Source organism: Grus americana, chromosome Z, assembly GCF_028858705.1.
Source record: "Grus americana isolate bGruAme1 chromosome Z, bGruAme1.mat, whole genome shotgun sequence".
NCBI lineage: Eukaryota > Metazoa > Chordata > Aves > Gruiformes > Gruidae > Grus > Grus americana.
This window is the reverse complement of record NC_072891.1, coordinates 4,813,009-4,828,613: the sequence shown is the minus strand read 5'-3', so window position 1 is coordinate 4,828,613 and position 15,605 is coordinate 4,813,009. Positions and strand designations below refer to the sequence as shown.

Genomic DNA, 15,605 nt, shown 5'->3' with positions numbered 1-15,605 from the left:
AGACCATGCATCAGTCCCATTGCTTCGCTAGTCAAGAGTGTTGTGTCAAAGGAAAGCTCAGGACCTGCTCCAGATGCCATGTGGACAGATGGGCACAACCATCTCACAGTCCTTCCAAGCTGCAGTGTAAGGGAGTGCATCCCCCATCCCAGAGAAGGGCTGTGAAATCTACAGCTAAAGGAGCACAAATCTCTTAAATCATCAGCTGCGCTCAACCTGCAGGGAAACCCAGAGCACATAAATCTGCACGGGCTCACTCTCAGTAGAAAGGGTAGGTAGGGACTTCTTTTCTGGTGGCATTTCAAGTGCGTTTAATCAGACACATCATTTGGATTAGGCTAAAGTACAGGTTTAGTGTCTCTGTTTTGCCAGCTGGCTCATCCCCTTGCTCAGGCTAATCCCAGCATCACACAGAGACCGGACCTTCGGTATTTATTTGGATGACATGATGACCAGGGTAGGGGAGGACAGCCAATGGCTGGTAAGCTCACTTGGGTCCAAGGAGCATTGGGCTCAGTCTTAAAACTTCCCACTGCTATCTTTAAGCAAGTACATATGCAAGTCAAAGGTCGCTCAGGGTTGCCATTCCAAATGGCCACAACAGGCAGTTCAGGGCAAACCAGTGATGAAATCTGGTGCATCTTACACTGTTGGTTAAGCTTGGGACCAAGCCCAGTGCTGACATGATACAACCTCACTGTTAACTCTGCAAGCCTATAATAAACAGTTGCCCTGTCCTGAGCTCTAGTGCTGCCTGGAGAAAGCGGGCACTAGCATTATCATGGCTCCAGGCTCATTCTCAGTGGCTTTGACCTACCTTGGTACCAGCAAAGTTGTGTACACCATGTCACTGCCTGTCTGCAGTGTTCCAAAGCCAGTTCTTCCTGCTCATAGCAGAGGCTTTGGTCAGGCAGTAGTGGGGTCAGTCCGGGAGATCAGACCTGTTCTTCATCTCAATACATGGATGTGACTGCAGAAGTCAACAGACCACACGTCAGTAGAGAGACGCTTCCTATTTCTTCTTCCATCCGATGTTCTGCCCGTAATCAGATGCAAGCTACGTTTTTCATACAGTAATTGCCCACTAGGAGAAAAGTACCCAAATATCCATTTAACTTTCTTTAGCTGATGTTCACCAGAGGCTCACCAGCAGCCGTGTTGCTCCTCCATCAATTAGCTGCTGCAGCTTTTGTAATGGAACAGCTCAGGACCTTACAGCGATGATATGGCAAGCAGGAGAGTTTCCCAGATCAGGAGCATTTGTAATGGGCTAAGCAAACATCACAGGCAAGCAACTGAACCTGTAGACTTTTAAATTGGATCAGCAGGAGTTTGACGCAGTGATGACCGTGTTCTGCAGGCACACTCGGTGCCAGGAAGCAGGGTTAGTGTCACCTACAGGAATGGTGACTGATTTAGACATCCTTCCTCCCTCCCACCCCCTCTACTTTCCTTGCACTATAGGTATACCTGTTGTTATTTTTTTCCCTCCAGCTTGGTGAGGATGAAGTGGTCGCACAGGGGAGATCACAGCCCACAGCAGCTCCCCAAGAACCTCAGCAGGGCTCAGCTTTCTCCTGCTCAGCTGGCAGAGACCAGACAGAGGAAAAATTCCTCTGGCCTCCCGCCTTCACCTTCCAGCTACTTCACAGACCCAATCCCTTCAGGGAAGAGTGCCAAATTCGACAAAACATAAGGCTTTTGCGTCGAACATGTGCAGATTGGCACACTCAAAGGACTAAGGGCAGGACTTACACATGCCGCTGAAGTAATTGAAGGAGAAAACTTTGGAGCTGGGATTAAGACCCGAAGGGAGGAAGGGAGAACAACTGGCTCCACTCTGGTCCTTGAAGCAGGTGCATTATCAGCACGAGTAGACACACACAGAAAAGCTCATTGCTTAGGTCCTCAGTTTCAAACCTGGGACCACACAAGCTTTGTCATGCCCATCTCCAGCTACATATTGCAACCTGGGTGCATATCACCACCCCCCAGGACCAGACAGATGCTCAGATCACAGCAGTTCAACACGGCGGTCAGCGGAGAAGCGTGCAAGGTGGCATGGAGCAAGCTCTGACAAGTCCAAAGGGCTCGGCTAACAAGTTGCCGTCTGCCAACGCGTGTGGTGCAAGGGTTATTGCTGAATGGAGGGCACATCTGCTAAGAAATCATCCTGGCATGCTTCTGGGTTGCCCTGCAAGTTTCATCAATGATCCATCACAAAACACTGAGGAAATTTCTCAGGGATTTAGGAGAGGTGAACATTCTACAAGAGGCTAACCTCTACAAGAAATCAGCCAACTAGGAAAGGTTAAAAGGAGCTGGGGAATGCTGCTGGCCCTGTAAAACATTCTCATTGGCAAGATACAGCCACTGACCATCTAATCAGTTTATTTCAACATCGTCCTTCCCTTCTTCTGTGCTTTCTCTATCAGATTGTGCCTTTAAATTGCAACCTATATGGTATGGTATGTAACTCGTTACAGTGCCACTGACACGTAGTTACTCAAGTCAAGGCAACACCCAGACACCATGCATCTCTCACCTTTCTCAGTGCTTCATGAGGCCATCACCTGGATTTAGGTCAAACAGAGGAGGCAAAGTCCAGGGAGGAAAGGCTGATGTTGGCTCTTACTGAAGGCAGTCGGTACCATCTTCCAAAGGTAACCTTCAAACCCCAGCACTGCTACTCACAGAACCAGTCACAGCCATGAAGGTGATGGGGACATGAGGTCCTCCCCTTCAGCTGCCAAAGAGCACGGCATGAACCTGCCATACCACTGGTAGGATGGCAGATGTGTCCCTATCCTTGGCTGAAAATTTCCCACTGGCCTGTATTCAATTGCTACTTACTTGTATTTACGGGTTCCTCTAGTTTTTATTTACAGGTTCTTTTTATTTAAATGGGGTCATTCATTTACAGAGTGGGGAAACCCACAAGTTTCCATTCTCCTCTTTCTCCAGATTCCATGTATTATCATAGCACAAGGAAGCACCAGAGACTTGGGTGTCTCTGGGACCAGATCTGTGATTGTTGCTTCTGTACAAGCACTGAGGGAAGATATTAGTAAAGTAGTGTAACAGATGTTGTCATTACCTACAGCCCTTAAAAAATGATGTACCAGGAAGAAAACCAGCATGTGATGAATACAGAAGGCATCCTAGGTTTGGTGTCAGACCACAAGCAGCCTTTCTTACGGTAATCTTAGATACTATTTAAGCACAGAACTGGAAGAAAAGGTCACAGACAACAGAGTCTGTGGATCATATAGCCATGGATGTTTTTGTTTACAAGATTTTTTGGCTGATTTAAATAGTTTGCAAGCATTTTCAGCTATACATTTTCAACTCTGTATTTTAAATATCAAAATGCTTCATTGCAAATAGCTATCTCATGGTCTGAAAAGAAAATCAGTCTAGAGATAAAACTCAAAGGATTCGTTCTTCTGCACTGATTTACCGGATATTTGCCTAGGAGATGCTGGAGTAAAACAATAGAGAGGCAGAGGTTCATACTGTGTTGACCACTTCTTTCCACTGATACTTTATGCTTCGCTGTAACAACATGTTGTAAGCGTGGATTTCACTTTAATCTTTTACTTCAATCCACTGGGAACCCCTGGGCCAAGAAGGGTGAAATGCTTAGAGATAGTCACAACACCAAGAAGTTTACATCACAAATAGATAAAATCAAGCAGTACATGTAGGAAAATGGGGAAGGTGCACAGAAAAGGTGCATAACACAGATGGGATAAGGATGCAGGTCTCTCATTTGCTGTTTCCACCACCCATACCCTCAGGTTTCTCTGCTGACAAGGGCATGTTCTTTACAGCTATTAAGGACAGTTTGCAAAGTAATTAAAGCACTGGGTCCTGATCTCCTGCTCCAGGAGGACATGCATAGGGATGGAGCAGGGCTCTAAGTCATTAGTTGAAAAAATACCCCCTTTTGCTGAGTAGCAACAGGCCCAAGCCGCTGTAAATAATAGCTAGGTACTCTCAGAGCTTCCTCCAAAAATTCCGGGATAACAGAAATCCCTTCCTTTCACAGACGCTGGGAGAGTAACTCTGACTGTGACCAGAACAAAGGAAGAGTTCAGAAAGCAGCGAGCACAATACTACCAAGTTTCCAAGTCCCCATTCTGGGAGATTTTGCACAGCAAGTTCAGGAAACTTACACGGAGAGGAGGGAGGAGAAGAGGTGAGGAGCAAAGGGCAGCCCTGGCACCTCTGCTGCGGGCAGGACCTGGATCTTGGCACAGCGAAGGCGGCAGCAGCTGCGCAGCAGCAGCATCTTGCATTGGCTCTGGGAGCCCTCCAGTGGCTGCACACCCACCGCTGCCGACAGCAGGAATCGGGTGGGTGCTGCTGTCCCCGTCCCCAAAAAGGAGACAGATAGTGGGACCCTCCAGCGGTGTAGCTGCCGAGATGAGAAAAAGGAGTCAGGCACCAGCCCGTCCTCCGGGCTGAAGCAAAAGCAGCAAACCTCAAGCTAAGCCCTGATAAGGAATGCACGCTCCAAGGTTAAACGGCGTCACTGTCTGGGAGATGACATGGAGGGCAGCACGGTCAGCTCTCCACAAGCCCCAAGCTCTGCAGACTAGCAAACTGCACAGTAAGTTTGCTAAAGCTAAACCCAGAAGGAAAGAGCAAGCATTTGCACAAGCGTTCTGGGCAAAAGCTGGAGCTCAGCTTATTTCAAACACGGGTTAACAACAAGGAGGAGAACGACTTCACGACTTGTCAGGGTCATGGGAGTCTGGACAGAGCAGGGTACGGGGGGACACCAGAGCACTCTTCCACTGCTGAACCTTGGCACAAGCGCTCAGATGATTTTGAAAGAGGGTGTTTTTTTACACCTAGGGGCGACAATAACTAGTGAGCACAAGGGGTAAAACACAGTTGCATTGCAGATTCTGGGTTCAGGAGGATGAACTACCTCAAGCCAGGAGAACAGGGGTCTCACATGCCACCTCCTTAGGCAGATTGCAAGAACTTCCTCCAGATCGATGAGTTGGTAGCACTTGAAAGCCATCCCCTCTTGCACTATCACCCACATGAAGTGGGTGTTTGCAGCCCCAGTCTGCAATCCCTTTCCTTTAGATGGAAAATGGTAATACTCTGATTCCCTCTGTTGGATTTTTCACATGATTGACCACAAAACTATTAATAACTGAATCCAGAGCTGGTTCAGCCAGACAACTCATTTCCTCCAAGGAGAGGAAAACCACAACTTCTTCCATCCCTGGAAAAACCTTTTGTAACTTCAAGACCAGCAGCTCAGATGTAGTAGAGACAGTTCTGGTTTGCTGATACACCTCAGTGGAGAACGTCAACCAGCATGAGAGAGTTTGGTTTGTTTCTTCTGTGCCTCCTTCGCATCTCCAGGAAGGGTGAGTTCTGAGCTTGCCCTGTCTGATCAGGGCTTTTCTTTTCATTCTAGTCAAAAAGTGCCAAGGGAATTGCCTGGTAGAATAAACTCTCCAAGAATTGTACAATCCATCATGTTGCTTAAAAGAATCCTGAAATTGCAGCTGCATGTGAGAATACTGGAAAAACTCAAAGGTTTGACTCTGTGATTGTCAAAAAGGTCTTTGGCTTGGGGGTTTTTTTTTGCATTTTTCCTTTTTTTAACTTGTGCAGGGAGTTCATCTTCATCTAACTTTTCCCCTGCGTTGTCAGTTGGATGCAGCATTTCCATCACCACCCAGAAGTGCTGTTTCATGTTCGTAGGAGTTATTACGCAACAGACACAATTTGCTCCAGTTCCACTGAGCACTTAAGCTCACCATTAACTTCAAGTGTGCACTTAAGTTCCATTAAACTCAATGGGATTTGCTTTGATATACTGGCAAACAGTGTTTGCTAGAGGAAGGCCAGTGTCTGTGGTGGTCTCCAGCTCTTGATCTTGTTATTGTGTTCATGACCTCAAACCGTTTCCACTGACAACTGACCTGACAACTCCTTTCAGGAGTTACCTCATGTAAGGTGTGTAGGCTATTTGCCTATATGACCTCCAATCCCAGGAACAAATGGAGGCTGGGTATTAGCAAGAGGAAGCCATGGAAGAGCTACCATGCTGAAGCTTTAAGGTTAAGATTAAATTATACACAAGATGCTGACCTAGGCAAACTGTGTTTCCACAGAAATGGGTGGAATTGGTGACATTTGAAGCACTTACTTTTAACATTATTTCTCATGTGGAAGGCAAGAGGTGGTTTACGTGCTAAAAATAATGTTCTTTGCTTAAGATTTTAAAAAAATGCAAACCAAAAAGGTAGCAGAGAAAAGCAAGTCATGTACTCAAAAGCACATGATCTGTAGTTCTCCAAAAGTACGGGGTTACAGTGACATGCTGTAAAATAAACAAAACAAAACATGAAATAAAATAGAAAGCAATAGCATTTTCTGTTTTCACTGCCAGGTCTTTGTGGTCAAAGTCCGTAAGTTTCCTGGAGCTCCTGTGGCCATGTAGCCTTGCATATTATATTACCTGGGCTGCAAAATGTACTCAAATAGTTATAATGAACGACAAGTCAGCCCGAATCAAAATACTGGCTTGGCACTGATTCCAGATAAATAACTTAATGGCAGAGAACTGGTCCTACATTGACCTTTGTTCATTGTGCAGTGCACAATAGATTAATACGAGCTGCACTGCCACTGAGGTATTTGTCAAATATTACGGAGAACAGATACATGAACAAGCAACAAATCTTAAGAGTTTACTCAATTAACCCTACAGTTGAATGCCCACAGACCACAGTGAAGCCAGCTAGACCACGGATGGGTGTCAATTATTTACAGGACATCCTTAATATTTTTCACAATTATTCTCAGCTATTGAGAGCTGAGCTCCTGATTTAATGAAGCCATCAAGTGAGGTTTATAAGACAGGAATCTAGCCACAGACGTTCCTGAAGCCACAATCTGCTGCTGCAGCTGTTGCAATTAGCAAGACAGTGGATAGATACACATATCTGTATGGAAAGCACTGCCTACAGGTGCTGTTTGTTGATGCTGTTGGTTCCTGGGGAAGGGAAACAGATGAGACGTTGAATTTTCCTTACATACTTCCAAGGTGGGGAACGTCCAGTCAGACGAACCTGTTTTCATCACTGGCCAGAAACGATCAGACTGGGTCTGGTGGCAGTGATGTTCAGCTCCCCAGACTGCGCTAGATTTACTGTGACTAAATTTGTCCAAGAGAGTAAAATCCCAACCGTTCATGACATCTCCTCTGGAAAACTCGGGATTTCCCCCACCGTGACACCAGAACAAGTCCTGTCTGGGAAGATACTGGCAGCTGGAGTCCACGCAGTGACAACCTGCTCTGCTAACAGGGAGATGCTTTCTTTCCTGTCAAGGACATCCTCCTTCCTACAACAGGAGCTGATACAGGGCTGTTCTCACCAGCCCTTGTAGGATGAGTATCTCCAAGTCTTTACTCAGATCCTGTCACGTCTTACAAATAAGATGCTACTTTTTGATGACAGCAGCACTGATGGTTAGAAATGTCAGCCGTTGCTACCTTCCCCAGGGGTAACGCAACCACCAACTGATCAGTGTAACAGTGCAACATCGGAGTGTGTGTGTGCAGGCACTCAAGTGCAGGGCTCCTGCACCTACTGCACTTCAGTGCTTAAAGCTGCCAGGTCTCTGAATACATACAAAACTTTTACTTTCAGCTTTTGGGAAAAAAAAAAAAATTGTGTTAACTGCAAAAGACTGTTAAACAACTTAAGATGCTGTTGTTCACTTGGGAAACAAGAGGTCTGCTTAAGAATTAAATCACTTCCAACATGAGCTAGTCAGTCCCCCTAGTTCTGCTGCAGACTGGTACCAAATCCAGCCATGGTATCTGGGCCGCATAGTCATCTGCAAGTCCTCAGCAAGCACACCAAGCAGCACAGGGCCCACCGCGGGTGCAGAGCATCCATTTTCTGAGCAACAACACAGCAGATGTAGGAAGGATGCCCAATTTCCCTCTTAAACACTCCACATAAATCAGTCCTGATCATCTCTTTTTGCTTCTAGGTGTGCAGTCCAATGGCTGGTCTGTTCATGTCCCGTCTGATGTTACTGGTGAACTTGGGAAGATGGTTATCCTTCCCTGTACTTTCACACACCCATACAAAACATTTGACCGGACCCTCACTGCCATTTGGAGGATCAAGGAACCTTACAATGGCACGATAGTTTTCAAGTGCATTAGCCAGAGCTCCAGCGAGCTCTGTAAGACTGCCATCAGCTACAAAAACAAATACAAACTGCTTGGCAACCCCCGGCACAAGGACCTTTCCATCAGGATTGACAATCTGACCTGGAGTGACAGCGAGAGATACTTCTGCCGGGTGGAGTTGTCCGGAGATATCCACGACAAGTATGAAAGCAGGAATGGGATAAAGCTGCATTTGATTGGTAAGAGGGCATGAGAGCCAAAGGAGGCAAAGCCACCCAGTAGGGAAGTGAGAGCCACCAGATGTGGAAACTGATGAGATGGTAACAGAAGTTGACCTGAGATGGTCTTCCAAAGAGTTGGTTTTTCCAGCTCTGGGGGCAATTTATAACATTTGGATAGGGAATACTCATTGACTTCTGCAGTCTTCCAGTGTGAGATGATGTGCACAATGTGAGGAAGGGAATAGGAACAAAACTGGTGAGGAAACAGCCAGGCTCTGGCTGCTGGGGTAAGAGACAGCCAAGTCCTGGGCATCCCGCTTTGTCCCTGCAGCACAGGATCTGTGCAGGCAGCAGAGACACAAGCTGGGTTCAGCAGCACATGCGGTGGGGTTAAAGACATCAGAATCTAAACTGGAGAGCCTGGATGCTGAGCACATGTTAGCAGATGAAAGCACAAGAAGGCATGGATGGTACCAGGGGAGTGGAAAGACAAGATACCTGGTACCCACGTGCCATAGGTCCAAATTTCTCTGGAGCAGGAAGCAAACAGCCTGAAAAACCAGCTCAGATCAACAAATGTCAAATGCTAATCCCATCTCCTCGGGTGCACTCAAGACCAAGGGAGTGCTGGAGACCCAGGTGGCCCCGGGAACAGACTCAGACCTTACCCGTGAGTGCAAAGGTACCATGTGTCTGATGATTTTGCTTGTGAAGTGAAACTGCCTTACGCCTGCTATGCACTGTGGGCGTCCAGATGGGACCCAAGGATGAGCTCAGTTACTTCTTGGGAAGTTCTGTGTAATCAAGGCTCTCCTTTACTTGGAGCAGCTCCTAAACACCCACACGCACCGCATGACCAGGGCAGGATGGCAGCAACATCTGTCTCTCAGGGGCTGCCTGGATTTTAACACCAGAACAATAACATACACAGATATGGTACCAAGGCTGCACCCAGCTTTGGGAAGGGACCCTGAAAGTATGAATGGGAGTGGTTAAATAATGCTTAAAAGGTTCATTTAAACACCAAAACACACAGGCACATGACAACTAACACAGCTAGCTTTCTTATGGATCAGTCCTCCAGCCTCAATCTCCTCCTGCATTACATAGACAAGGGAGAAGATGTGCTGTAAGTGGTTGCAAGCTATATATTTGTTGTCTAGCCTGAAAAAAAAATAAAAATGAAATCAACATTGAAGTCCTGCTTTTCCTCTGTGAGGACACTCATTTAGTTCCCTTCTGTTTTCACAATGTCTTTAGGAACTAAATGCATTAAATGGGTCAACAGGTCCAAGAGGAGAGAATCGATGGGTGAGACAAGCTTGGTCCTATGCTTCCTTAGCGGACTAAACCAAAGATGACATGCTCAACAGCACATCTTTTAACATTTTGCATCCCCCAAATGATCTTTACCACTGTTCATTGAGTCACACAATCCCATATGCTACAAATACAGGACACAAAATAGTGACCCCATCTTGATATTTGTGCGCTACCCCCAAAGCAACCAGGAACCTACACCAGCTGTTGGGTGGTCACTACAGAGTTGGAGAAAAACATCAAAAATAGGTTGTAGCAAGGAGCATAAATGTTCCCTGACAATAATTTGCCAAATCTAGCAAGTCTCAGGCACCGAGCAACAGGCTCACACAAACAGATCCATCCATGCGTGCTCTGGAGGTCAGAGACCAAAGGAACAGCCACAAGACGCTTGCAGGAGAGCACTGTGATTGCCTTGTCCTGGACCATGTGCAGATGCAGTCAGGCTGAAAAGGTCACCAGCTGCACCTGTGCCTGCATCGTGGACAGCACTGAGCTGCAATTCACTGTGCAACTGCAGAAAGCAGCCCATCTTCACAGATGATTGCCCTGCTACAGCATAGCACCTCTGCCTTCTGCCACCGTGGAAGGTCACCACAGCTGAAGTTGACTGAAGCTCAGAAAACTATGTGAGGCATTACAGGGATAAAACACAAATAAAGTACACATCCTTGCACCCAGGCTTTGCTGGGTGAATCCCTTTGCTCCTCTATCCAACATAGGCAGGCTGGGGAAATCCAGGGAAAGAAAATGCCAAGAAAAATGACAAAGGGGAGGTTTGATTCCAAGCTTACCCTAATGTAACGTGCTGAGGGTCCACCAAGACCAAGAGCTCATTTGCGGTGTTTTGCATTAGACCTGTCTCTGCAGCCTGAAGCACTTTCCCTTCCCTGTTGCAATTCCTGCAGCTGCCCCCAGGATCATCAACATCACCGTCAGCAACAACGGGGATCGCACCTTCCAGGCACGCTGCATTGCCGAGGGGGAGCCAGCACCCACTCTGACCTGGACCGGACCACCCTACAGCAACCTCACCTCCATCACCAGCATGAACCATCGCGTCACCAAGGAGCTCCGGTACCTGACCCACGATGGAAAATACACCTGTACTGCTGTCAACAGCCACGGGAGAGCAGAGGGGGCTGTGTACTTCTATAAATTCAAAGCATCCAGCAGCTCCTTCTTCCTGATCCTGATCTTTGTGCCTCTGGGAATTAAAGTGCTCATTTTGCTGGTGATACTGAGCTTCACTGTTTTCTCGAGAGGAGGTATGTATCGTGATTTCCCTTGGTAGTCTTTCTCCATCAGACTCATAACCAGCAATGGGATGCGGCAGATAGGGTCAGGCAGAACAGATTGGGGTTGTTCTGTTGGCTTTGGGAGGTTTTTTTTAAATGATTTTATAATTTTCCACCATAGGAGAAGGACATTTCTAATTGTAAATCTAAGAACAAGTAAGAACGACCTGCTGGCTAGCTGGTCACAGCCTGCAGACAGATCACCTTTGGGAAGGAATCTTTGAAAAGACAGAGGGAACAGGAGTTTCCCTGCGCCCAAGGAGAAAGATTAATAAACTAACAGATGGGCAATTAGTGGAGAACCCCCTGCCTACACCACCAGATTTTTTTTTTTTTTTTCTTGAAGTAGACTAATTACTATCTCTTCCCTTGCAGCCTGTGGGCAGGTTTTACGTTCACTGTATCCCACAGAACAGTTTAATCTCCTGGGGTGGGCATCCTTCTTTTACAGGTGACCGTCCCATCTCGGTCCCCCAGGCCTCACTACTCAGGCACTTCCCCATCATGTGTGAAATCCCATCACCCGCCATGCCGGGAAACCCCAGCTTGTAGGAGATGAGAATCAGCTCATGGACTGAGGGATGAGACCTCCCAAGAAGATCAGAGGCGACTGGCCCCCAGCCTGCCATTCCTGCTGTATGACAGCACAGGGAGGATGGGACCAGGAGGGACTCCAGGCTCTGCCTCTTAGGTTGGATGAGATGTCACATCACTGTAACTTATCTATAGACAGAGTCTGATGTCAACACCTTGCAAAAGCCACCACTTGCCTCAAACTGTAGAAGGTGTAAGACAAATCAGAATCCCAGAATGGTAGGCTGTGGAAGGGACCTCTAGAGATCACCTAGTCCAACCCCGTTGCTAGAGCAGGATCACCTAGAGCAGGTTGCACAGGATTGCATCCAGGAGAGTTTTGAGTGTCTCCAGAGAAGGAGACCACAACCTCTCTGGGCAGCCTGTCCCAGTGCTCTGTCATCCTCAAAGTGAAGTTTTTTCTCATGTTCAGATGGAACTTCCTGTGTTCCAGTTTGTGCCCATTGCCCCTTGTCCTGTCGCTGGGCACCATTGAGAAGTCTGGCCTCACCTTCTAGACACCCACCCTTTAGGTATTGATAAGTATTGATCAGATCCCCTCTCAGTCTTCTCTTCTCCAGACTAAACAGACCCAGCTCTCAGCCTTTCCTCATATGACAGAGGCTCCAGTCCCCTCATCAGCTTTGTAGCCCTCCACTGGACTCTCCCCAGTAGTTCCCCATCTATCTTGAACTGGGGAGCCCAGAACTGGACACAGAACTCCAGATGTGGCCTCAGCAGGGCAGAGTAGAGGGGGAGGAGAACCTCCTTCGGCCTGCTGGCCATCCTGCTCTTAAGGGACCCCAGGACACCATTGCCACAAGGGCACACTGCTGGTCATGGAGAGATTCTTGTCCACCAGGACTCCCAGATCCTTCTCTGCAGAGCTGCTTCCCAGCAGGTCAGCCCCTAACCCCTAACAACCAAGAAGTTGTTCTTCCCTAGGTGCAGGACCCTACGATTGCACTTGTTGAATTTCATATGGTTCCTCTCCACCCAACTCTCCAGCCTGTCCAGATCTCGCTGAATGGCAGCGCAGCCTTCTGGTGTGTTGGCCACTCCTCCCAGTTTTATATCATCAGAAACTTGCCGAGGGTAGACTCTGTCCCCTCATCCAGGTCACTGACAAATATCTTGAACAAGACCGGACCAAGCACTGACCCTTGGGGCACAACACTAGCTACAGGCCTCCAACTGGACTCTGCGCCACTTATCACAACCCTCTGGGCTCTGCCATTCAGCCAGTTCTCAACCCACCTCGCTGTCCACTCATCCAACCCATGCTTCCTAAGCTTGTGTCAAAAGCCTTGTTGAAGTCAACGTAGACAACATGCACGCTTTTCCCTCACTCACCCAACTGGTCATGCCATGAGAGAAGGCTATTAGATTGGTCAGGTATGATTTCCCCTTGATGAATCCATGGTGACCACTCTCAATAGTAGAATCAGAAATGCTTTGCTCTGCTACCACCATCGTGAAGTGGACTATACACCTGGAAAAAAGCTTTTCTCCCCATTCACTGGGGTGTCACAACCACCCGCCAGTGCAGCTTCCCAACAGATGTTTAACATCCTTGTCAGCAACATGGACAGCGGAATCAAGGTCACCCTCAGCAAGTTTGCCGACAACACCAAGCTGTGTGGTGCAGTCAACACACTGGAGGGAAGGGATGCCATCCAGAGGGACCTTGACAGGCTGGAGAGGTGGGCCTGTGCAAACCACATGAAGTTCAACAAGGCCAAGTGCAAGGTCCTGCACGTGGGTTGGGCCAATCCCAAGCACAGCTACAGGCTGGGCAGGGAATGGATTGAAAGCAGCCCTGAGGAGAAGGACTTGGGGGTATTGATTGATGAGAAGCTCAACATGAGCCGGCAGTGTGCGCTTGCAGCCCAGAAAGCCAACCGTGTCCTGGGCTGCATCAAAAGAGGTGTGACCAGCAGGTCGAGGGAGGTGATCCTGCTCCTCTACTCCACTCTCATGAGACCCCACCTGGAGTACTGCATCCAGCTCCAGGGTCCCCAGGACAAGAAGGACATGGAGCTGTTGGAGACAGTCCAGAGGAAGCCACAAGGAAGATCAGAGGCCTGGAGCACCTCTGCTGTGGACACAGGCTGAGAGAGTTGGGGTTGTTCAGCCTGGAGAAGAGAAGGCTCCAGGGAGAACTTATAGCACCTTCCAGTACCTGAAGGGGCTACAGGAAAGCTGGAGAGGGACTGTTTATGAGGGAGTGTAGTGACAGGACAAGGGGGAATGGGTTTAAGCTGAAGGAAGGTAGATTTATATTAGGTATTAGGAAGAAATTCTTTACTGTGAGAGTGGTGAGGCACTAGCACAGGTTGCCCAGAGAAGCTGTGGCTGCCCCTGGATCCCTGGCAGTGTTCAAGACCAGGTTGGATGGGGCTTTGGGCAATGTGGTCTAGTGGAGGGTGTCCCTGCCCATGGCAGGGGAGTTAGAACTAGATGGGCTTTGAGGTCCCTTCCAACCCAAACCATTCAGTGATTCTATGATAGCATTAGGTCAGTTCTGGCTACCCATCCCACTCTGACTATATTGCTAACCCACATCTTCCTTCCCACTTCACAGGTCCCCCTTCTGCCCCAACCAGCCTGGCCCGGTAAGGACATCCTGCCTTCTACTCATACTGTCCAGCAGGAGGGTGGACATGGTTAAGGAGAGAAATGGAATGTGTCCTTGGTTTCAGCAACAACCTTCTGGCCTGAGAGCAGGCTCCTGGGACAAGGAGAGGGTTGGGCTGATGGCCAGGCGAGCCGGTGTGAGGGACCAAGGCTTGGGCACTGCTGGGAGGAGGTCAAGAAAGATGGCCATTTCAGCAGGACAGTCAAGTGTACAGCATCAGGACACAGCCAAAGAGGCAACAGGGAATTTAATCCTACAGTTAAATTTGTAATAATTCTTTGCAAAAGCATAGTTTTGCAGATTTAAGTGTCTAAACCATACTGCACACTTGATTGTATTTGTATAGATATATACATAGATGAAAGCTTATAAACCAAGATCCTCTGTGCTCTACATGAGAGGATCCTTCTTGGAAGAGGTTTGTCACAACCTCCTGAGGCTCTGAGCAGCAGGACAGTAGCAGTAGTTAATGCTAATGGCGTAGAGATCGTTCTGGATGCTTTAAGATGTAAAACACTAGATGCAACTCAGTTCAAAACTACCTGCTGCAGAGGGGAGGATCAGTATCAAACACTATTGCAGACACTTACTCTGACACTACTTAACTACTAGCTGAACCCACTTACAAAGTCTAGAGCAGCCAGAAATATCTTCACCTTCTTCATTTCTTCTACTGCCAGGCCACAGCTGCAAGATTCCACCTACGAGAACTTTGACCGCAGACACGGCGGCAGCCAGACTTTGCCAACAGAGAGAACAGCATCAAGACGCAGCTGAGGACCTGGGCGGTCTCATCTGCACCCACCTGCACAGCTTGAATTCCTCTCTGCTCTGTACAAGGGTGCCTTTTCCCAGTAAAGACCAGACTGACCTTGACTGATGCACAGAAGGGCAAACAGGCCTTGCAGGTGCATGACTTCCATCCCTGCTGCTGCTTACAAGTAAGAGAAGCCCTTAAAGGGAAAACAGAAGAGAGAAAAGAAAACAGCACAGAGCTGGAAGAGTGGAAGAGGATCTACATAGGATGCCAGTTCTAACCCACCTGTGTGTTTTTAGCCCATGCCATAGTGTTTAGCAAGCAGATGACAGTCTACCATTTTCTCACATCTTTTTGCTTTGGTATTTTTCAAACGTTAATTCAAAAAGCTGTTTTTACCACTCTGCATGTCAAATCACATGCAGCTTCCTAGAGCCAGCAAGTGAACTATTTTCATGTTTCAAATACCAGCTGTGAAAAAACCACCACTGAAACTTCTGCTAATTTATTATTATTCCTTAACTCCCAGAAGAGTTTATTTAAGAGTTTAAAGGAAATCTTAACTTTCAAGAGGAGTCCAAGCAAAAAGGAAGAGAGGTTTTCCAAAAGCTGGTAG

General features: G+C 47.7%; 1 protein-coding gene across 1 annotated transcript; it reads left to right on the top strand.

The window, feature by feature from the left end:
• The first annotated feature begins 5,341 nt into the window (after positions 1-5,341).
• Positions 5,342-15,009, top strand: SIGLEC15 (sialic acid binding Ig like lectin 15). The gene is made up of 5 exons (XM_054811245.1): positions 5,342-5,393; positions 8,038-8,421; positions 10,632-10,991; positions 14,179-14,209; positions 14,913-15,009. The coding sequence occupies exons 1-5, from the start codon at positions 5,342-5,344 to the stop codon at positions 15,007-15,009; spliced, it is 924 nt and encodes a 307-aa protein (XP_054667220.1).
• The last annotated feature ends 596 nt before the right edge of the window (positions 15,010-15,605 follow it).

Excerpts from the sequence above, each read along its gene's own strand:
- SIGLEC15 (XM_054811245.1), top strand. The coding sequence starts at position 5,342 with ATGAGAGAGTTTGGTTTGTTTCTTCTGTGCCTCCTTCGCATCTCCAGG. Across the intron at positions 8,422-10,631 it reads GATAAAGCTGCATTTGATTG|CTGCCCCCAGGATCATCAAC; the intron begins GTAAGAGGGCAT and ends CAATTCCTGCAG. Across the intron at positions 10,992-14,178 it reads CACTGTTTTCTCGAGAGGAG|GTCCCCCTTCTGCCCCAACC; the intron begins GTATGTATCGTG and ends CCCACTTCACAG.